Genomic DNA, 23,963 nt, shown 5'->3' on the forward strand with positions numbered 1-23,963 from the left:
CTCGGCTGGGTGCCATGGCTCATGCCTGTAAGCCCAGCACATTGGGAGGCCAAGGCAGGAAGATCGTTTGAGGCCAGGAGTTTGAGACCAGCCTGAGCAACATAGGGAGACTCTGTCTCCATATAAATAAAAAATTAGCCAGGTGTGGTGCCACCCACTTGTAGTCCCAGCTATTTGGGAGGCTGACGTAGGAGGATCATTTGAGCCCAGGGGCCAAGGCTGCAGTGAGCTATGATCACACCACTGCACCCCAGCCTGGGTGACAGAGCAAGACCCCGTCTGAAAAAACAAAAGCAGACTTCTGTTCAACAGCATGTGAATCTCACCTTGCACACCTAGGAGTTCGTTACCCTCCTCAGCTCAGAGATTAGAGGGAACTTCCCCACAGAGATGCTATGATCAGAGGGCCAGGGACCCTGTCTCATTGATCCTACGCTCTAGGCCAGACATCACCTCAGAATCCTTCTCAACACGGCTCCACTTCCTATCTACAAGGAGCTGGCCTACAAGATGGAAGTGATTCCTACATCATGGGGTCATGTGACTCCAGGCACATGGCCCTCGACCAGTGGGAGCCTGTGCACAGGTAAGAGAGCCAGGGCAGCCTGGAGATGAGCTGGACACAGGCTGCCAGCACTGGCTGTCCCCTCCCACTTGCCAAATCCAGTGTGAGCTGAGCACATTTCACTGGAACAAGCAGGCGTCTGTGAGCATCCATCCAACTCCAAAAATAGTGCCACCAGGAGAGGAAGGAACACGCTCTTCTAGCTGCACCCGCTCCCTGCCCTCAGACACCTCCCTGCAGTCTGTGCCTGGTCTGTGGCAGTTCAAGGGTCACACCCAACTCTGAAAAGGGAGAGATAACATCCCCAGATAAGAAGAGTGAAAACAGGCCAAGTCTGCTGCCAGAGCCTGGCCACAGACCCATAGCCCCTTGGCAGAGAACTGCCCAGGAAGTCCTCCTCTGAGTCTTTCAGGCCACTGGTATCTAACAAAGAATCTAATCTGCACACGGCACTTGCCCTGAGCTAAGAAAGTTCTGGAACGGTCTCCTAGGTCTCCCCAGCCCAAGGTGAGCTTGCTCCTGTGGAGGGAGACGTCTGCCTGCCCATGTCCACCACCACTGCACACCGAGCCAGTCTGAAGCCACCATGATCTGGCTGTTCCTGGTTGATGGTGCACCTCCCTGCTGCGAAGAAGCGGGCCATATGAGGGCAGGGGCTTCATCCCTCCTGCTTCCTACTGGAGAAACACTCCCAGAGGCAGCCGAACCCTCACTGGGTGCAATCCCTCTGTGTAGGAGATTGCACTGTGTAGGTTGTGCCCCACTGCACAACCACGCAGCTGAGGCTCAGAGACTGCATTCAGAGCCCAACTAGAATCAGACACAGGTTCTGCGGGCCCCACTACCCATCTGGAGGCAGACGCCTGACCCCTGGCTCCATCCCCAGAGATGAGGATGCAGCAGGCTGGGGCTGCCTCCATGTGGCAACTGCTCCCAACTCCACAAGGGACATACAAGCCAGCCCTTCCCATTCAGGCTGCGCATGACTGTGTTTTGTTTTCAAAGGTCACATACAGGTCACAAATAAAGAGGCCGGTTCCCACTGGAAGCTATGTCAGGATTGACGCAGTCCCTGAGAAAAACTCCTGGAAAACCCAGGGACTCCCATGCGGGCTGAGATACATTTTGAGTTTGCATGAGATCAAAATAGGAGTCACAGCTGAGTGTGGTGGCTCACGTCTATAGCACTTTGGGAGGCCAAGGTGGGAGGATCACTTCAGGCCAGGAGTTAGAGACTGCAGTGAGCTATGATCACACCACTCCACTCCAGCCTGGGCAGCATAGCAAGACCCTCTCTCTAAAAAATAAATACAAAAATAAAATAATAAAATACAATACAGGAGTCAGCAGCCAAGAGGGTAGCCTGTCCCAGAGTGGATGCCCTCAGGTTCAAGGTTTGACATCATCTGCACGTATGACCTCAAGTTAGCCATTATCTTCTAGATGTCCCATTAGTGAAATAAAGGGGCCAGAACAAAAGGACCCTCCAAAGTCTCAACTGGCCCTGGCCAATAGCAAGGCTTCACAGGGCTGCTTGGCACTGCACAGGGGCCTGGGAGCCCAAGGCCTGAGCCTGGCCCCAGGACAGTGGTTCCACTAACACACCAAGTCTTCCTGCCACACACCCAGCTGGACACCCTAGACCAGCGGCCAGCAAGCTTCTTTTATGAAGGGCCAAATAGTTGGTATTTCAGGCTTTGTGAGGTAGACAGTTGCAGCCTTGGCTGCCATCACAGGGCAAGAGCAGTTATAAATTACAGGTAAGCAAGTGGGCAGCTGTGTCCCTATAAAACTTTATTTACAAAGACAGATGGCAGTCCAGACCTGGCCCTTTGGCCACAGTTTACCAACACGTTGTAGTCTCTAGGGTTGCTGCTGAAAAAGATCACACCACAGCCCACTCTGTCCGTGTCCTAACAAGGCAGCAAGCCTTGTTGTGGGGATAGGCAACTATGGCAGTCTTCCTGGGCAGAGCCTATAGGCCTCAGTTTCCTTGAGGACACAAAAAGAGACCCTGTGAGTCACCTCTACCACTAATTCCTTGGGGAAATGGAGCAAACATGAGGTGGACGCAGCCCAGGTTCCCCTCAAGATCTCGGGAATAATATTTCAGAGAAGCCGTGAGCAGGAGACACCCACCAGGGCCCTTCCCCATAGCAGCCAGGTTAGAGGTCCTGTGAACCAGGCGCCCTGATGCAATTAAGCAGGCATCCTTATCACAGTGCCCCACTGAGACCCTAAGGTCACTCCCTCCAGGTGTAGGGGGCTACAAGATCCACAGCAGGAAGCTGAATGTACCCTGAAAAGTCACTGTTTTCGGAAAGGAAAAAGGAACTTCCCAACCCAGCTTACCCTCCTCAGGCCTGTGGGAGGAGACAAGGCCACCCCAAGCCCTTTGGGTTCCTGGTGGGGAGTCACCCTTCCGAAAGAAGGGCAATGTGATGGGGTGGCTGCCACAACCCGGCCCCTTGGCCCACAGGCCCCCACCAATCAGCCTATCCTGGATAGAGGGGCCCGACCTAAGGTCTCCAGGGTGAACACAGATGGAGACACAGGCCAATGAGTGCGCGCGTGCACAGACACACACACACACACACACACACACACACACACACACACACACACTCCCCTCCCCAACTGGAGGCTGGGGGCTCCTCCTGGAAGTAGGTGGATTCCACCTGCCCACAGGATCCTAAGAAAACTCTGCTCCTCCTCTTCCCTCCCATCCACCTTCAGCAAATGCCTCAGGGCTAGGCCAAGGGCAGCAGCTGGACCCCCGCCCAGCCAGTGCCCCCCAGTGGGCTGTCCCTGACCTGCAGGACCTCTAGACCACTTCTCACCTGGAAGAAAGCTGATTTTCCACAACAGCTTAATCCAAAAAGGGCTAAAAATAGAGATTCTGCATGCATCTGAGCTCTTTGCCTGAGAAGGGCCCTGAAGCCTCAGTACCTGCAGGGCTCAGAAGTCCTGCCACTGAGAGGCTCAACCACCCTGGCCAACCTCATCCAAGGCCTTTCCTAACCCTCACTGCTTACAGAAACCCATGTCCTAGCCGGGCACGATGGCTCACGCCTGTAATCCCAGCACTTTGGGAGGCCAGGGTGGGTGGATCACTTGAGGCCAGGAGCTCGAGGCCAGCCTGACCAGCATGGTGAAACCCTGTCTCTACTAAAAACACAAAAAGCTTGGCTGGGCATTGTGGCGCAAGCCTGTAATCCCAGCTACTTTGGAGGCTGAGGCACAAGAATCGCTTGAACCTGGGAGGTGGAGGTTGCACTGAGCCAAGAATCGCACCACTGCACTCCAGCCTGGGTGACAGAGCGAGCCTCGGTCTCAAAACAAAAAGAGAAACTTGCATCCCAACACAGGCCGGGCAACCGCACACTGGCTATGCAGAAGCAGGGCACGCAGCCACTGTCATCTCCACTCAGCCCCAGCTTCCCCCACTGCACGGCCACACTGGGCTCTCCCTGTCCCTTTCTCTCACCTGAGCCCAGGTGATCCTGTTCGAGACCTTCCTCTGTCACCTGTGACCAGGTGACTCCTGGGTCCATCCAGGGGCATCAGAGGCCCTGCAGGCCCTAGCTCTCACAGGACAGTCACACACATGAGGGCATTTAAATGGCTCCAAGACCACCCCACACCCATTAAGATGGCTACCATCAAAAAAATAACCAGTGGGGGCAAGGATGTGGTGAAACCACAACCCTTATGCACTGTTGGTGGGAATGTAAAATGCTGCAGCCGCTGTGGAAAACAATCTGGCAAATCCTCAAAAAATTAAACACAGAATGACCACATGAGGCCGGGAGCAGTGTCGCACGCCTCTAATCTCAGCACTCTGGGAGGCCGAGGCGGACAGATAACCTGAGGTCAGGAGTTCAAGACCAGCCTGGCCAACATGGTGAAACCCCGTCTCTACTAAAAATATAAAAATTAGCTGCGCATGGGCCGGGTGCGGTGGCTCATGCCTGTAATCCCAGCACTTTAGGAGGCTGAGGCAGGCAGATCACGAGGTCAGGAGATCGAGACCATCCTGGTTAACATGGTGAAACCCCGTCTCTACTAAAAATATAAAAAATTAGCCGGGCGTGGTGGTGGGCGCCTGTAGTCCCAGCTACTCTGGAGGCTGAGGTAGGAGAATGGCATGAACCCGGGAGGCAGAGCTTGCAGTGAGCCGAGATAGCGCCACTGCACTCCAGCCTGGGCAACAGAGCGAGACTCCATCTCAAAAAAAAAAAAAAAAAAAAATTAGCTGGGCGTGGTGGTGGGCGCCTGTAATCCCAGCTACTTGGGAGGCTGAGGCAGGAGAATTGCTTGAACCTGGGAGGCAGAGGTTGCAGTGAGTCGAGATCACGTCATTGCACTCCAGCCTGGGCGATCCAGCAGGTCCACTTCTGGGTATGTATCCAAAAGAACCGAAAGCAGGGGTTTGAACAGATACTCACATGTCCTGTTCACAGTAGCATGGTTCACTACAGTCAAGAGGTGGAAGCAACCCAAACGCCCATGGACAGAGGAATGGATGAGCACGATGTGGTCCATCCACACCACAGGACATCAGTCTGGTTCCCTGCCCACAGCCCACCACCCACCACACCACTGGAGGTGGCCTGATGGAGAAGGTGGAAGTACAGGGGTGTCCAGCTCCCTCTGACAGTGCTGTGGGCTTTCCAGTGGGAAAATTGCTAAAGAAACCAGGAAGCTGGCTAGGCACAGTGGCTCAAGCTTGTAATCCCAGCACTTTGGGAGGCTGAGGTTGGAGGACTGCTTGAGCCCAGGAGTTCAAGACCAGCCTGGGCAACATAGTGAGACCCTGTCTCTACAAATTAAAAAAAAAAAAAAAAAAAAAAAAAGGGCTGGGCACAGTGGCTCACGCCTGTAATCCTAGCACTTTGGGAGGCCGAGGTGGGCGGATCATGAGATCAGGAGTTCAAGACCAGCCTGGCCAAGATGGTGAAACCCTGTCTCTACTAAAAATACAAAAATTAGCCGGGCATGGTGGCAGATGCCTGTAATCCCAGCTACTGGGGAGGCTGAGGCAGGAGAATCACTTGAACCTGAGGGGCAGAGGTTGCAGTGAGCCAAGATCATGCCACTGCACTCCAGTCTAGGCGACAGAGTAAGACTCGGTCTCAAAAAAAAAAAACAAAAGAAAAAAAAATTAGTTGAGTGTGATAGTATATGCCTGTAGTCCCAACTACTGGGTAAGCTGAGGGGGGAGGATCGCTTGAGCCCAGGATGTTGAGGCTGCAGTGAGCTGTGATCACGTGATTGCACTCCAGTCTGGGCAACAGAGCAGAAGGCTCCGTCTCAAAAATAAAGAAATAAAAATAAAGAAACAGGCCAGGTGCAGTGGCTCACGTCTGTAATCCCAGCATTTTGGGAGGCCAAGGCAGGCAGATCGCTTGAGCTCAGAAGTTCGAGACCAGCCTGGGAAACATGGTGAAACCCCATCTCTACAAAAACATACAAAAAGCAATCAGGCGTGATGATGGGTGTCTGTAGTCCCAGCTATTTAGGAGGCTGAGGTAGGAGGATTGCTTGAGCCTGGGAGGCAGAGGTTGCAATGAGCCAAAACTAGGAAGCCAGTTCTTTATTTCAGAAAAAAACAATAAAACCCTAACAGCAGAGCTACAGGAGAGGCTATTTTAAATTTTGGAGGCTTTGCTTTCTGGGATCATTTTCGGGTCAACGAGGAGAGCAGCTGACACCTCGTGCACAGCCAGGGAGAACAAGCCTGTCTCACCTCCAGGACATCACCTTCACCTGAATTGGGAAATTGAGGTTCAGGGAGGGTGCCAGCAGCCTGGAGCCCCAAAGTGTCAGTGGGAGCAGCGCCACCAATGTACCTGATCCCCAATACGCAGTTCTCAGCATCCTTCAAGAGAGACGCCTCCTTGTGAAAAATTTTCACCAACACATAAAAAGGACACGGGGCGCAACAAGAGCATCTCATGAAGAGCTGAGGCCCCCGATGGGCCTGGGGGAAGGACAGGGGTGTTAAGACTGGCATATATACTTGTGGTCTCCCCATCTGAAGAACGGTGAGAAGGACTGACAGCAGCCCTCCATCACCAGCAGCTCAATTTATCCAAAGAGGAGCAAGCCAAGGGGGGCTGAGCTGCCTTCCCTGGCCTCAAAATCACAGCCTCATGCTCCAGGCTCCACTCACAGACACATGGGCATGCCAGACTGTGGCCTGTGCTGGCTCACCTCCCTCACCTCACCTCATCACTCTGTGTAGCCTCACTATGGGACAGTGGACTGGCCCGTATACACACAAGGCCTGCAGCATCCGGACATCCCCAGAACCAAGCACAGTGCCAAGAACACAAAAATGCTCGAAGAATACTGACCTGTCAGGCTCCACAATGCACAGAAGGTGCAGCATTAAAACATAAAGTGTTCAGGGAAGAAGAGACACAAAACCATATGATTGTGCCACTATGACAACATGGTACACCCAGGCGAGACGAAGGGTGCAAAGGTGTCAACAGAGATTGCTGGGGCAATAACAGACTTGCTAATTTTAGGTACGTTGCAGGCTTTCTACCCTGAGTTATACTGCTTATACAGTAAAAAGGAAAAAAATACTTCACAGGACGCTTTTAAAACAGGAGTTCAGGCTGGGCCCGATGGCTCACGCCTGTAATCCCAGCACTTTGGGAGGCCGAGGCGGGCAGATCACAAGGTCAGGAGATCGAGACCATCCTGGCTAACATGGTGAAACCCTGTCTCTACTAAAAACACAAAAAATTAGTCAGGCGTGGTGGCGGGCGCCTGTAGTCCCAGCTACGCAAGAGGCTGAGGCAGGAGAATGGCATGAACCCAGAGGCAGAGGTTGCAGTGAGCCGAGATCACACCACTGCACTCCAGACTGGGCGACAGAGCGAGACTCTATCTCAAAAACAAAAAACAAAAAACAAAAACAAAACAGGAATTCAGTGATTCCACAAACTTGACCAGAACTCGAAGCCCTATCCTTTCACAAACACATCTGCTGGCCTGGCTGCCTCAGTCAGGAGCCGTGTCTCCACTTGGTCAGGAGGGTCCAGCCCTGGAGGATATAATTAGCATCAGACTCCGGGGCCCACTGCCAGGTCAGATGGAGGCGGAAGGTCCCTAGGATGCTTTTATCTGGGGGGACAGTCTCCCTGCGGATGGTTTATTTGGACACCAGCTTTTTTCATTAGAAAGCAAAGTGACAGCCGGGCGCAGTGGCTCGCACCTGTAATCCCAGCACTTCGGGAGGCTGAGATGGGCAGATCACCTGAGGTCAGGAGTTCAAGACCAGCCTGACCACATAGAGAAACCCCGCCTCTACTAAAAATACAGAACAATTAGCCAGGCGTGTTGGTGCATTCCTGTAATCCCAGCTACTCGGGAGGCTGAGGCAGGAGAATCGCTTAAACCTGGGAGGCGGAGGTTGCAGTGAGCCGAGATTGTGCCATTGCACTCCAGCCTGGGCAACAAGAGTGAAACTCCATCTCAAAAAATAAAATAAAATAAAAATAAAATTTAAAAAATAAATAAAAAGCAAAGTGACAGGCCAGGCATGGTGGCTCACGCCTGTAATCCCAGCACTTCGGGAGGCCGAGGCAGGCAGATCACGAGGTCAGGAGATCGAGACCATCCTGGCTAACACGGTGAAACCCCGTGTCTATTAAAAGTACAAAAAAATCAGCCAGGTGTGGTGGTGGGCGCCTGCAGACCCAGCTACTCAGGAGGCTGAGGCAGGAGAATAGCGTGAACCTGGGAGGCGGAGTTTGCAGTGAGCTGAGATCGCCCCACTGCACTCCAGCCTGGGCGACAGAGACACTCCATCTCAAAAAAAAAAAAAAAAAAAAAAAAGGCAAAGTGACAAAATAACCACGTCATGGCCATCTCTGTCATTCACTGCACCTGCAGGTCACAGGCCATTTGGATGCAGTTTTATATGTCCCTTTGGACTCTGTGGCTGACTACACAGGTGAGATTGAAGACAACCCTGTCCATGAGATTCAGAGATCAAGGAGAAAGTGTGACAACTGAATTCATCAAGGCAGAAAGCACAATGGGGAGCAAGACCCTAAAACAAAGGACACAGAAGAGGCCAACCCCAAAATGCACAGTATCAATCACAAGTCTGTGCCCTGCCAGGTGCCTTAAACAAGGCTGATGCCCCCTGAGAAGCAGACCTCTGAAAACTAGGATCTCTTCCCTGGGCAGCTGCTTCGAGCCCAGGGCTACGTGGAGCAGAGAGGCAATCTTGTTTGTCAGGCTGGCGGGTTCCTCCCTCAAGGTCTCCCGGGTGGGATGTCACAATCCGGGTGTGATGTCAAAACTGCTTCAAAGGTGATGAACTCTGGCCTTGGCCATGAGTCAACAGAGGGGTGGGTTTCCGAGTGAGCGCTGCCTGCTGTTTACACACAATTGCAGCCACGGCAACCAGCTGGAAGCACAGTCAAGGGTCACCGTGCTGAGCGCAGAGCTCAGTCCCTCACACACACTCTTGCCTGCCTCCTGTAGAGACTGCCAGCTCGGGCCCACAGACTCAAGCTGGCTTGTCTTCTTCTAGCACTTTCTGGGAGCACCCACCCAGAACCACCAAATGCTCACCTTGAAACACACAGGGAAACGATACCCTGGTGCACCAGTGGGTCACTCCTGATGCCCCCTGGCAGCCCACCTGCTCCGCCCCAGCCCATCCAGCGGCCACAGTCCTTCAGAGGTGGCAGAGCCCAAGCCATGACACTCGGATTCTGGGTTCTCAGCTACTTCCCAGCTGGGAGATCCTGCCTGGTGATTCAGCCTCCTCCCAAGTCTCCGCCCATATCCTCACCTGAGAAATGGGAGCTGCTCCCACCACGGGGAAGACAGGATGAAATGCAGTACCGTGGGTGGGGCACTGGCGGGGTGGGGCACCCTCCACAGGTGTAGGTGCCCATCACCTTTCCACTTTCTTGGGGGAGGAGGTCCAGCACAGCCAGCAACCGGAGGAATCTGCTCAGTCATTCACGTCACCAAGGTTCGGGCTTCTTGGGGACGCGGAATGTTGCATTTAAGTGGGGCTCGGGACCCCAGCGTGACTCCCCTTCAGAGCTGTGTCCCCTTCAGCTCGACCCCCTGCAACCTCAAACGAGAGCTTGGCTTGGGCACTCAAGAGGCAGTATGGGCCAGTGAGGACAGCCGAGTGCCCTCGGACAGGTGATGCTGCCTCTCAGAGCCTCATCTGTCCCTGTCCTGAAGGGGGACCATAAACTTGCTCTCCCGGCAAGTGGTCAAGATGATGTGCACCCATGGGAAGGGATGGGGGTCTAGCCCAGGGCCAAGAGGGGCAGCACTAGCACTAGGTCTCTAAAGCAAGCCTTCTCTGAAAAGCAGGCAGGGCTGGCAAGAAGCTGCCCTGCTCAGAACCAAGGGGGGTGCCCACCAAGAAGGTAAGTTGGGTCTCTGGCGCCCTGCTATGGGAATGGATCACAGGCTGAAGTAAGACTCCTCCTGCCACCGGTGCCGAGGGTAACATCCACACAGCCCACCCACTTAGTAGCAGACAGTAGCCCCCAGCACAGCTCCAGGGCCATCCAGAAGAGCCGAGTACTGGCTACAGGCCTGAGGCCCAGCACCCCTCTACCTCCACTCCCTTCACACCCTTCACTGGGACAGCACGCCTGCCATGCCTGGGACCCTTCCCCCAGCAGACTGCAGCTCCATGTCATCTGCTGGAAACACTCGCTGACTGCCCCACCTGTATCCCTCACCATCATTAACGTTGACCGCCAGTGAGTTACTTTTGCTAATTTCTGTGCCATCCTTCCTGTTCATGAATTCTCTGTCTCCTGCCACTAGAATGTCAGCTCATGACATGAGGGGCCCATCTCAATCACTGGTGGGTATCCCGCCCCTGAGCCATGGGCACTGACCAGAGGCTCAATCATACTGGGTTAGATGAGTGATCTGGAGTCTCCCACCGGCTCTGTACAAACCTCCAGGCAGGGACCGGCCCCCCAGGAGCCAGCTCTGGGTCCGTTCACTAAGGGCTCAGAGCACAAGAGGGGGTCAGGTTATTCACCTCCCAAGAGGAAGAGAATCTGGAACTCAGAAAGGGTCAGGCACCAGGATCCTCACAGCCCTGAGAGAAGGATCTGGAACTTGAGGGAGCAGGTCAAGTACTGCTGACCCCAGTTCTGAGAAGGATTCGGAGATGGGAGGGGTCAGGCACTCACCCATGGCCTCAGGAGACAGGTAGAGCTGAGATTCAAATGGAGAGAGGCTCTAATCCCCAGGTCTCATGAAGCACTTCCTGGGCCCTCAATTTTTTCTGAACAACGGTGTGCTCCTCTCCACCAAGGAGCTTGTGATCCAAAAGAGGTCACTCAGCAACAGAGCCCACGCAAACCCCTAATGATGAACTATAACCCCAGTGCCCCTGGGAGGGTCACTTCCTCAGACTGACCAGAGGGTACTTCTCCACGCAGGTGAGTGACAGTGTCCTGGAAGGAGGGGGTGTGTCCATGCTTCCACTCTCCCCTCTCCCAGAAATCACTCATCAGAGCAAACCGGGAGATCCACAAGAACAGTCACCTCACAACCCATGAAGGTTTCGTTTTGTTTTTTGACACAGGGTCTCCCTCTGTCACCCAGGCTGGAGTGCAATGGTGTGATCTCGGTTCACTGCAACCTCCATCTCCCAGATTCTCCTGCATCAGCCTATCAAGTAGCTGGGATTACAGGCACGCACCACCACGCCTGGCTAATTTTCTTGTATTTTTAGTGAGACAGGTTTTCACCATATTGTCCAGGCTGGTCTCAAACTCTTGACCTCAAGGGATCCTCCCACCTCAGCCTCCCAAAGTGCTGGGATTACAGGTGTGAGCCACCACACCCGGCCATCCCATGCAGGTTTTTTTTTTTTTTTTTTGAGACGGAGTCTCCCTCTGTCGCCCAGGCTGGAGTGCAGTGGTGCAATCTCGGCTCACTGCAAGCTCTGCCTCCCGGGTTCACGCCATTCTCCTGCCTCAGCCTCTCCGAGTAGCTGGGACTACAGGCGCCCGCCACCACGCCCGGCTAATTTTTTGTATTTTTAGTAGAGACGGGGTTTCACCGTGGTCTCGATCTCCTGACCTCGTGATCCGCCCGCCTCGGCCTCCCAAAGTGCTGGGATTACAAGCGTGAGCCACCGCGCCCGGCCCCATGCAGGTTTTTATATTCAAAGAAAAATGGACACATAGTTCATGTCTGTAATCCCAGCACTTTGGGAGGCCGACACAGGAGGATCCCTTAAGCCCAGGAGTTCAAGACCAGCTTAGGCAAAATGGGGAAACCCCATCTCTACAAAAAAAAAATTTTTTTAATTAGAAGAAAAGGAGAGCCGGGCGCGGTGGCTCACACCTGTAATCCCAGCACTTTGGGAGGCCGAGACGGGTGGATCACGAGGTCAGGAGATCGAGACCATCCTGGCTAACACGGTGAAACCCCATCTCTACTAAAAATACAAAAAATTAGCAGGGCGTGTTGGCGGGCACCTGTAGTCCCAGCTACTCGGGAGGCTGAGGCAGGAGAATGGCGTGAACCCGGGAGGTGGAGCTTGCAGTGAGCTGAGATCGCGCCACTGCACTCCAGCCTGGGGAACAGAGCGAGACTCCATCTCAAAAAAAAAAAAAAAGAAAAAGAGAGAAAAAAACTGGACCAGGCACAATGGCTCATGCCTGTAGTCCCGGCACTCCGGGCAGCTGAAGATCACTTAAGCCCAGGAGTTCAAGGCCACTGTGAGCTATGATCACATCACTGTACTCCAGCCTGGGTGACAGAGTAAGACCCTGTTTCATAAAAAAAAAAAAAAGAAAAGAAGAAGAAGAAAAGAAAAACTAGGCCAGGCACAATGGCTCACTCCTGTAATCCCAGCACTTTGGGAGGCCAAGGCAGGAGGATTGACTGAGGTCAGGAGTTCGAGACCAGCCTGACCAACATGGTAAAACCCCGTCTCCACTAAAAATACAAAATTTGCAGGGCATGGTGGCGCATGCCTGTAATCCCAGCTACTTGGGAGGCGGAGGTTGCAGTGGGCCGAGTTAACACCATTACACTTCAACCTGGCAACAAGAGTGAAACTCTGTCTCAAAAAACAACAACAACAACAAAAAAAACTAGGCCAGGCACAATGGCTCACTCTTGTAATTACAGCACTTTGGGAGGCTGAGGCAGGGAAATCACTTGAGCCCCGGAGTTTGAAACCAGCCTTGGCAACATAGTAAGACCCCGTCTCTACAAAAAAAATTTAAAACTTAGCCAGGTGCAGTGGTGCACACCTGTGGCCCCAGCTACTCAGGAGACTGAAGTAGGAGGCTGGTAGTTCGAGGCTGCAGTGAGCTATGATCACACCACTGCACTCCAGCCTGGGCAATGGAGCAAAACCCTGTCTCTAAAAAAAAAAAAAACAAAAAACAAAAAACAAAAGGGCCCAGCGTGGCGACTCGGGCCTGTAATCCTAGCACTTTGGGAGGCTGAGGCAGGTGGATCACTTGAGGGGTCAGGAATTTGAGACCATCCTGACCACATGGTAAAACCCCGTCTCTACTAAAAATACAAAAATTAGCCAGGCACGGTGGTGCGTGCCTGTAATCCCAGCTACTTGGTAGGCTGAGGCAGGAGAATCGCTTGAACCCGGGAGGCGGAGGTTGCAGTGAGCTGAGATCACACCAGTGCAATCCAGCTTGGGCTTGGGCGACAGGACAAGACCTTGTCTCAAAAAAAAAAAAAAAAGGAAAGAAAAACTGCACAAAGTCCAAGGTAGAATGAGAAGGCCAGCAGCTATGTGTATTGCTGCGCCTTTACCTTCCACCACGCTGCTCCAGCTGGCTACCAGGTCAACACCAGAGCCCTCTGGGGAGAGAAAACAGGAGGGCTTCTACTTGGGCTGTTCCCAGAGCTAGGATTACCTGCTCCTGGGAGCCACAGAGAAAGTTCCACAGCAAGTTCCCTTCTAGCCCCTGCCACACCTGAATTTGTAAAAGCCTGTTCGCAATTAAAAACTAAAAATAGGCCAGGCACGGTGGCTCACGCCTGTAATCCCAGCACTTTGGGAGGCTGAGATGGGCAGATCACAAGGTCAGGAGATCGAAACCATCCTGGCTAACACAGTGAAACCCTGTCTCGACGAAAAATACAAAAAATTAGCCAGGGGTGGCGGCGTGCACCTGCAGTCCCAGCTGCTGGGGAGGCTGAGGCAGGAGAATGGCGTGAACTTGGGAGGCGGAGCTTGCAGTGAGCAGAGATTGCGCCACTGCACTCCAGCCTGGACAACAGGGCAAGACTCCGTCTCAAAAAAAAAAAAAAATTAAAAATTAAAGCCCTCTCCATAAGTTAGAATTGGCAAACTATATAACCACAGCATCAGGGAATAGAAAACTCTAGCTGCTGGTTGATAGAGTTGTCCACATGAGAGTTTGTCCATAACCAGTACACTTCTCTGGTTACACAATCAAGTTCTTCAAGCCGCCTTCCTCAAGCTCACTACCCAAAACCACAGAGAGCACGGAGCTGCCCTGTCCTTAGAAAAGTCCATGCACTATACTGCCCCATGGGCAAGATTAAATTTGAAAGTAGCCAAGCTGGCTGGGAGTAGTGGCTCACGCCTGTAGTCCCAGTACTTTTAGAGGCTGAGAAGGGTGGATCACTGGAGGTCAGGAGTTCAAGACCAGCCTGGCCAACAATGGCAAAACCCTGTCTCTACTAAAAATACAAAAATTAGCCGGGTGTGGTGGCACGTGCCTGTAGTCCCAGCTACTCAGGAGGCTGAGGCAGGAGAATCGCTTGAACCCGGTAGGCGGAAGCTGCAGTGAGCCGGGATCGCGCCACTGCACTCCAGCCTGGGCAGCAGAGTGAAACTCCATCTCAAAAAAAAAAAAAAAAAAGAAAGAAAGAAAGTGGCCAAGCCACCAGACAGTTTTTTGAGAAACATCCAAGTTTGAATCACCCCAAAATATAATCCAGCCAGCCAAGTTGCTTTGGATGGCTTGGAAAAGTTCTTCTAGGGAGCCCCTCCTGGCTGGTCAACACGCTGCCCTACACAGCTGGGTTCCGAGCGAGAGGAGTTTGGTAACAGTCCACAGTTACCTTCACCCTAACCATGAGGAAGATCCAGCTTAGAGAAGGGATGTAACCAATACCCTAAAGTAAAAATAGCAGTGTGACAGCATGAGGTGGACACACAGGCGGACCTTCTGGACTGAAAAGCAAGCGAGGGCAGCATCAGAGAGAAGGCGGGGCTCCTGGTTCCCGAAGCACAGAAGACAGTGGTGACCAGGTACCAAGTCCATCGTAGTTACATGACTCACCAGCTCTCCCCCAGCTGTTTCTAGGAAAGCCTGCCTTCCTGCAGGACAAGTCAGAATCGCTCAGGGAAAAAGACCCAGGGCCAGAATTCTACCAGGAAGAGAGACTCTGGCTGGTCACGGGCCAGCAGCTGCTGTCGCTGCCACCATCTCCTCCTCACCTGCAGGGGCGCCTTAGCCTCATCTTGGGGAGTCTTTTTGACAAGGTGCGAACTTGCTCTTCCAAAAAAAAATGAAATTCTCATTCTATGAAGGGGAAAACGGAGACACCGGGACAGGGAGGAAATTGCCCAAAAACATGGGAAGAAGCACGGAAGGGGTGGGCACCGGGAGAGCAGTGGAAACGAAACAGGGGGAAGAAATTCTCGGCTTAGCTAATGGAGCTGAACAAGTTCGGGGCAGGAAGAAAGCCACATTCCTTCCTAGTTAGTCTCCCTCCTCACCCGCCCGCGGCCCCCCCCCCCCACCCCCACCATCACCAGTATACACAAACACACACACACACGCTGGGAGCAGGGCTCTCTGAGCCTGAGACTATACCCACCCCCACTCCCTTTAGGACAAGGAAGCCCCCAATTTCCAGAAAAGGAGTTACAAGGTTCCTAAACCACTTCCCCTCAGGACCTGACCACTGGTCATCTGCAACTTCTGACCCAGCACAGACGGGGGCGGGGGGCCACGATACAAACAGAAATGAAAAAGGCAGGTTTCTGACCACGGCCCCAGATGCGCCCCAAAGTCAGGCCCAAGAGAACATACACAGCAGCCTCCCCTCCCCGCCACCAGCCAGGTGGCAGAACCGAAACGCCTCAAACTTCCCCCAGATGGGCCCAAATCGGCCTCTGAGAAGTTCCAGAGTCAGCGGCCAGATGTGGTAGCCAGAGCTTCCTCCCGGGTGGCAGGGATCCCCCTACATGTGCCCTGAGGAAAACATCACAGCCGCCCCCAACACTTCCACTCTCCAAGGAACCTCTCTCTGGAGAGAGAGGGTCACCTGGGGGTAAGGGGAGCAGAAAGCTGGGACAAGCTGTCAGTTTCTGCCCAAACTCCCCGTCCCAAGAATCAAAGTGGTCCAACCTGAGGGGCTTCATCGGAACGCGTCAAAGCCAGCCCCCAGCTGCAAAGCCTCCCATCCAGACAGAACAGGCCCCCACAAGTGCTCCGCTGACCACCCCCTGCCAGGCACCCAGACGATCGCTGCTTCCCAGGAGGACAGACACAGTCAGCCCCACCAACAGCGCTGCCCGGGCCCCAGATGGAAAAGCCCCCAGCTTCCCCCTATCACGGTGCCGGGACCGTGCGGCCCACCGCCTCCTCGCCCCGCCGCCAGGTGCGCAAACTGGACCCTGCCCAGGTGCCGGGCAGGCCAGAAAGGCCCCGGACGCCGCCAGGTGCCGACACCGACGCCCCCCGGGCCCGGAGCGCGAGTCTGGGCCCCTCAGCAGCCCCGGGCCACCCGCCTGTATTGCCTCCTAGAGCTGAGAAGGAACGCGGTTCTCAGCGCTCCAGGCCGGACTGGCGCCCACTCCGCGCCCCGCCGGCCCAGGGACCCGCGAGCAGCACCGCAGACCTAGCGTCTCCAAGCCCGGACGCCTCAACTAGGGGAGCGCGAGGCCGGCCCGCGTCCCGACGTTCCCCACTGGCGCGCCGGGCGCCATGCCACTCACCTGTCTGGCGCGGTAGCTCTCGAAGGCCCTCAGGGCACTGTCGGTGAGCTTCACGTGGAACACCGACACCTTGCTGCCGTCGCTAACCCGCCCGCACGACAGCCCGTAGCTCCTAGCCTCCTTTAGCGCCGCCATCTTGCGACCATCTCTCCCCCGCGCCCCCTTCCCGGCTCCAGCGCCGCCGCGCCGGCCACGCCCCGCCCCGCCGCCCGCTGACGTGCTGCATTATTCATGAGGCGCGGCTGGCCACGCCCCCCGAGTCCGGCGAAGCCGACAGTCGCCGCCACACCACCAGGCAGCGCACTACATTATTCAGGAGACGCGCCTGGCCACGCCCCATGCGGGCCCCACAAGGCCCACAGTCAACGCCTCAAGTTGTTGCATATTCATAAGGCACTGATGGCCCCGCCTCTTCAGGCCCTAGGGGTGGCCACTTCCGTGAACGAACTCCGCCTCAACACGCGCACCCCTCCAGGCCCCGCCTCCATAGTATTAGACATAACCCTGACTCAGCCAGCCAGGCGCGTCAAAGCCCCGCCCCGACAGCTGCTGACGTGATGCATTATTTATGAGATCTCTACAGTCTTCCCTCTTTGGCTCCTGTGGAAAGCCGCAGAGAGGGCGTGGAGGGGCGGAGCCGGCGCGAAACACGTGGGTGGGTAGGCCCTGCCGCGGGCCGGGGCGGATGGGCGTGGCTATGTAAACGACGCGCGCGCGTTGGACGCTGGGTTGGACATATAGGGCATCCCTTAGGGTGGGTGGATGGGACTTCCACCCAGGGAAGGTGCTGGACCGGTAGGTGGAGGAGGAGCTGGTAAACTTTTTCTTATGAGATGAGTACTTTTAATAAGATAAAATCCTACATCCCCATAGTCCCTGAGCAATGGTGCAGTCCAGCTTCATTTTCCTATTTTTATTTTTTTTTTGAGGGGTCTTGCTGTGTTGCCCAGGCTGGAGTGCAATGGCGCCATCATGGCTCACTGCACCCTCGACCTCCTGAACTCAAACTGATCTCCTTTGTCTGGGCCTGCTGAAATGCTAGGATTACAGGCGTGAGCCACCAAGCCCAGCCTTCCATTTTCTTTTCTTTTCTTTTTTTTTTTTTTTTTTGAGACGGAGTCTCGCTCAGCAGCCCAGACTGGAGAACAGTGGCGCTATCTCGGCTCAATGCAACCATCGTCTCCCGAATTCAAGCGATTCTCCCGTCTCAGCCTCTCGAGTAGCTGGGATTACAGGCGCCCGCCATCATGCCCAGCTAATTTTTGTATTTTAGTAGAGATGGGGTTTCACCATGTTGGCCAGGCTGGTCTTGAACTCCTGACCTCAGGTGATCCCCGCGCCTCGCCCTCCCAAAGTGCTAGGATTACAGGCGTGAGCCACCTCCCCCAGTTTTTGTTTGTTTGTTTGTTTGTTTGTTTTTAGACGGAGTTTTGATTTCCTTGCCCAGGCTGGAGTGCAGTGGTGTGATCTCGGCTCACTGCAACCACCGCCTCCTGGACTCAAGCGATTCTCCTGCCTCAGCCTCCCGAGTAGTAGCTGGGACTACAGGTGCCCATCACAACGCCCAGCTAATTTTTTGTATTTTTAGTAGAGACGGGATTTCACCATGTTAGCCAGGCTGGTCTGGAACTCCTGACCTCAAGTAACCTGCCCACCTCGGCCTCCCAAAGTGCTGGGATTACAAGCATGAGCCACTGTGCCCGGCCAGCCTTCCATTTTCTAAAAAGCAACTTCATTGAGTCACATTTTACATATAAAATACATTCCCAATGCTGTGTAGCTGTCACCACTATCTAATTTCTGAGATTTTTTTTTCTTTTTCTTTGAGACGGAGTTTCGCTCTTGTTGCCCAAGCTGGAGTGCAACGGCGCGATCTCAGCTCCTTGCAACCTCCACCTCCCAGGTTCAAGCGATTCTCCTGCCTCAGCCTCCCGAGAAGCTGGGATTACAGGTGCCCACCACCACGCCCAGCTAATTTTTGTATTTTCAGTAGAGACGGGGTTTTGCCATATTGATCAGGTCTCTAACTCCCAACCTCAGGTGATCCGCCTGCCTAGGGCTCCCAAAGTGCTGGGATTACAGGGGTGAGCCACTGTGCCTGGCCAAGGGAGGAGCTGGCTTGGAGGGCCAACCAGCTCGCTCTGTGATCTTGTGAAAGGCACCTCCTGCTTCTGAGCCTCTGTGGATTCACTTCGGAAACAGGAAACAGCAATAAGAGCAGTACTCAGGACCTAGCAAGGTGTCTCACACCTGAAATCCCAGCACTTTGGGATGCCATGACGGGAGGATCGCTTGCACCCAAGGGCTTGAGACCAGCCCGGGGAACAGGGCGAAGCCCCCTCTCTACAAAAAAATTTAAAAAATTAGCCAGGCATGGTGGAGCACCCCTGTGGTCCCAGCTACTCCGGAGGCTGAGGTGGGAGGCTCTCTCGAGCCCATGGGAGGTTGAGGCTGCAGTGAACTATGTTCGCACCACTTTACTCCAGCCTGAGTGACAGAGTAAGACCCTGTCTCCAAAAAAAAAAAAAAAAGCCAGGCCCGGTGGCTCACGCCTGTAATCCCAGCACTTTTGAAGGCCGAGGCAGGTGGATCATGAGGTAAGGAGTTCGAGACTACCATGACCAACATGGTGAAACCCTGTCTCTACTAAAAACACTAAAATTAGCCAGGCATGGTGGCACATGCCTGTAATCCCAGCTACTTGGAAGGCTGAGGCAGGAGAATAGCTTGAACCCAGGAAGCGGAGCTTGCAGTGAGCTGAGATCGTGCCACTGCACTCCAGCCTGGGTGACACAGCGAGACTTGGTCTCAAAAAAAAAAAAAAGTATTTCCCCATGTCCACTTTACATTTGATTCCCCAGTGGATCTCAACGAGACCCCAGGAAAAATAAGGCAGAACTTACCAGACGTTGGCATGCTCTGCAGAAGTTTCTTTTTTTTCTTTTTTCTTTTTTTTTTGAGACGGAGTCTCACTCTGTCGCCCAGGCTGGAATGCAGTGGCACAATCTCGGGTTCACTGCAGCCTCCACCTCCTGGGTCCAAGCAATTCTCCTGCCTCAGCCTCCCGAGTAGCTGGGGTTACAGGCACGTGCTACCATGCCCGGCTATTTTTTTGTATATTTAGTAGACGGGGTTTCACCGTGTTAGCCAGGATGGTCTCAATCTCCTGACCTCATGATCCGATGATCCGCCTGCCTCGGCCTCCCAAAGTGCTGGGATTACAGGCGTGAGCCACCACGCCTGGCCTTTTTTTTTTTTTTTTTGAGACAAGGTCTCACTCTGTCACCCAGGCTGGAGTGCAGTGGCATGATCTCGGCTCACTGCAGCCTCCAACTCCTGGGCTCAACCCATCCTCCCACCTGAGCCTCCCAAGTAGCTGAAATTACAGGCATGCTCCACCATACTGGGCCAATCTTTTGTATTTTTTGAAGAGATGGGATTTTTCCATGTTGCCCAGGCTGGTCTCAAACTCCTGGGTTCAAAAGATCCTTCCGCCTAGCCTCCCAAAGTGCTAGGAAGTGCTAGGATTATAGGCCATGAGCCACTGTGCCTGGCCGTCTGCAGACATTTTTGTTTGTTTGTTTTGAGACAGAGTTTTGCTCTTGTTGCCCAGGCTGGAGTGCAGTGGCACGATCTCGGCTCACTGCAACCTCTGCCTCCTGGTTCAAGTGATTCTCCTGCCTCAGCCTCCTAAGTAGCTGGGATTACAGGCACACGCCACCACACCCAGCTAATTTTGTATTTTTAGTAGAGACGGGATTTCACCATGTTGGTCTCGAACTCCTGACCTCAAGTGATCCACCTGCCTCAGCCTCCCAAAGTGGTGGGATTACAGGCGTGAGCCACCATGTCTGGCTTCATCTGCAGAAATTTTTTTTTTTTTTGAGACGGAGTCTCGCTCTGTCACCCAGGCTGGAGTGCAGTGGCGCGATCTCGACTCACTGCAAGCTCCGCCTCCTGGGTTCACGCCATTCTCCTGCCTCAGCCTCTCCGAGTAGCTAGGACTACAGGCGCCCGCCAGCACGCCCGGCTAATTTTTTGTATTTTTAGTAGAGACGGGGTTTCACCGTGGTCTCGATCTCCTGACCTCGTGATCCGCCCGCCTCGGCCTCCCAAAGTGCTGGGATTACAAGCGTGAGCCACGGCACCCGGCCCATCTGCAGAAATTTTTAAGAACTAGGTTACCCATGGCCGGGCGTGGTGGCTCACGCCTGTAATCCCAGCACTTTGGGAGGCCGAGGCGGGCAGATCACGAGGTCAGGAGATCAAAACCATCCTGGCTAACACGGTTAAACCCCGTCTCTACTAAAAGTACAAAAAAATTAGCCAGCTTTGTGGTGGGCGCCTGTAGGCCCAGCTACTCGGGAGACCGAGACAGGAGAATGGCATGAACCTGGGAGTCGCAGTTTGCAGTGAGCCAAGATCGCGCCACTGCACTCCAGCCTGGGTGACACAGCGAGACTCCATCTCAAAGAAAAAAAAAAAGAACTAGGTCACCCACAATATTGCAAGTGAGTTGATCACCTTAGGGTGCCCCCCGGACACATAGTCCACCTGGTGAGCTCTCTGATGGAAGCAGTGACCCCACCCTGCCCCTTGCCCCGTGTGTGATCTTGGACATGACTTGCCCTCTCTGTTCCTCAGTTTGCTCATCCAGAAAACAGGGAGTGTAACAGTATCTACCTGATTCTCCTGTGATGATGACATGAGACAAGGACATGTGTAGCTCGCCCTGTTCAAGTGTTCCAGAAATGTGAGCTCGCGTACACATACAAAATTCCTTCTGCAGTGCTCACTTTCAATTCACAGCCCATGGCAAGTCGGGTAAGGCCCTCCTGAGTCACTGCTCAAAGCCAGGTACATGGGAGGTGTTAGTAAATGCTTTGGTATGAAAGAAAAAACCATCCCCGTCGTTCTCCAAAGGTACCACACGTGGTCCAGCTGGTGTACTTTGCACAGCTATGCCATCCACAAGGGATACCCTTCACCACCCGTTAAAGGCATCCCATGCCTTCAACACAACTGCAGCATCACACATGCTGGATGCTCCAGCTCGCCACCTGCAACCAGCTCAGACCTTTGAGGATGAAATGGCCGAGTGAATGACCACATTCAATTTCACACTCCTAGTCTGACCATTCGGGGCCTCTCTCCTCCCCGTCCCCAGACCATGTCATAACTTGCATGTTCTAGGCAGCTCCGGAGCTATTTCTTTTCTTTTTTCTTTTTTTGAGATGGAGTCTCACTCTGTCACCCAGGTGGGAGTGCAGTGGCGCGATCTCAGCTCACTGCAAGCTCCACCTCCTGGGTTCACGCCATTCTCCTGCCTCAGCCTCCCATGTAGCTAGGACTACAGGCGTGTGCCACCACGCCCGGCTAATTTTTTTGTATTTTTAGTAGAGACACCATGTTGGCCAGAATGGTCTCAATCTCCTGACCTCGTGATCTGCCCGCCTTGGCCTCCCAAAGTGCTGGGATTACAGGCTTGAGCCACCGCGCCTGGCCAGCGGGGCTATTTCAACTCCAGACATTGGCACTGGCAGTTTGCTTGGCCAGGAAGGACATTTCCTTCCTTTAATAAAGTTTTTTAAAAAGTTTATCAAACAAGCAGCCAGGAGTAGTGGCTCACACCTATAATCCCAGCACTTAAGGAGGCCAAGGTGGGTGGATGACTTGAAGTCAGGAGTTCAAGACCAGCCTGGTCAGCATGGTGAAACCCTGTCTCTAATAAAAATACAAAAATTAGCCGGGCATGGTGGCACGTACCTGCAGTCCCAGCTACTCGGGAGGCTGAGGCAGGAGAATTACTTGAACCCAGGAGGCAGAGGTTGCACTGAGCCGAGATCGCCCCACTGCACTGCAGCCTGGGCGACAGAGTGAGGCTCCGTCTCAAAAAAAAAAAAGTGTATCAAACAAGTGAGTGAAATATTAACTATCAGTCTCACATTTAGCCAGGTCTAGGCTGCAATTCATGACTAAAATATTGGCTGAGAGCAGTGGCACGTGCCTGTAGCCCCTGCTACTTGGGAGGCTGAGGTGGGAGAATCACCTGAGTGCAGGGGGGTGGGTCAATGCTGCAGAGAGCTGCGATAGCGCCACTGCACTCTGGCCTGGGTGACACAGCGAGACTGTGTCTCTAAAAAAAAAAAAACAAGACTAAAATATCTTAGGAGCTCCTGGATTGAAGAAATTCTGTATCTTAAGATTTGTATGCTGGCCAGGTGTGGTGGCTCACTCCTGTAATCACAGCACTTTGGAAGGCCGAGGCAGGCGGATTACGAGGCCGGGAGTTCGAGACCAGCCTGGCCAACAAGGTGAAACCCCACCTTTACCAAAAATACAAAAAAATTGGCTGGACGTAGTGGCACTCACCTGTAATCCCAGCTACTTTGGAGGCTGAGGCAGGAGAATTGCTGAACCCAGGAGGCAGAGGTTGCAGTGAGCCGAGATCACACCACTGCACTCCAGCCTGGGCAACAGAGCAATACTCCGTCTCGGGGGAAAAAAAAGGATTTGTGTGCTACATGAACAGGAAACATGTTGACTTTGCACTGTGAAAAGTCAAGAGGTTCTATATATATAATTTTTGGTGATGAGTTTAACTCTTGTTGCCCAGGCTGGAGTGCGATGGTGTGATTTTAGGTCACTGTAACCTCCGCCTCCTGGGTTCAAGCCGATTCTTCTGTTTCAGCCTTCTGAGCAGCTAGGATTACAGGCTCATGCCACCATATCTGGCTGATTTTTGCATTTTTAGTAGAGACGGGGTTTCACCATGTTGGCCAGGCTGTTCTCGAACTCCTGATCTCAGGTGATCCACCCACCTTGGCCTCCCAAAGTGCCGGGATTACAGGCTTGTTATAGGGATTCTGAGGCACAAGAATCCCTTGCATCCAGGAGGTGGAGTTTGCACTGAGCTGAGATGGTGCCACTGCACTCTGACCTGGGTAGCAGAGAGACAGAGAAAAAAAGAAAGTTAATCACCAATGTGGTGAAACTCCATCTCTACTAAAAATACAAAATTAGCTGGGCGTGGTGGCATGCGCCTGTAATCCCAGCTACTCAGCAGGATGAGGCAGGAGAATCCCTTAAATTCTGGAGGTGGAGGTTGCAGTGAGCCAAGATGCACCACTGCACTCCTGCCTGGATGATAGAGCAAGACTCTGTCTCAAAAAAGTAAAGGCCAGGCGCGGTGGCTCATGCCTGTAATCCCAGCACTTTGGGAGGCCAAGGTGGGTGGATCATGAGGTCAGGAGTTCAAGATCAGCCTGGCCAACATGGTGAAACCCCGTCTCTACTAAAAATACAAAAATTATCTGGGCATGGTGGCGCATGCCTGTAATCTCAGCTACTCGGGAAGCTGAGGCAGGAGAATCGCTTGAACCGTGATCCGGGACCAGAGGTAGCAGTGAACAAGAT

General features: G+C 53.6%; 1 protein-coding gene across 1 annotated transcript in view; it reads right to left on the reverse strand.

The window, feature by feature from the left end:
* ELL (elongation factor for RNA polymerase II) overlaps positions 1–16,703 on the reverse strand; it is an 80,833-nt gene extending 64,130 nt beyond the window's left edge. Inside the window, exon 1 of the mRNA XM_032170152.2 lies at positions 16,548–16,703. Coding sequence (XP_032026043.1) covers positions 16,548–16,682 — 135 coding nt within the window. The 5' untranslated portion in view covers positions 16,683–16,703. The remainder of the gene's footprint in view (positions 1–16,547) is intronic.
* Between the last annotated feature and the right edge of the window lie 7,260 nt (positions 16,704–23,963).

This window comes from Hylobates moloch, unplaced genomic scaffold (genome assembly GCF_009828535.3).
Source record: "Hylobates moloch isolate HMO894 unplaced genomic scaffold, HMol_V3 SCAFFOLD_12, whole genome shotgun sequence".
Classification (NCBI taxonomy): domain Eukaryota; kingdom Metazoa; phylum Chordata; class Mammalia; order Primates; family Hylobatidae; genus Hylobates; species Hylobates moloch.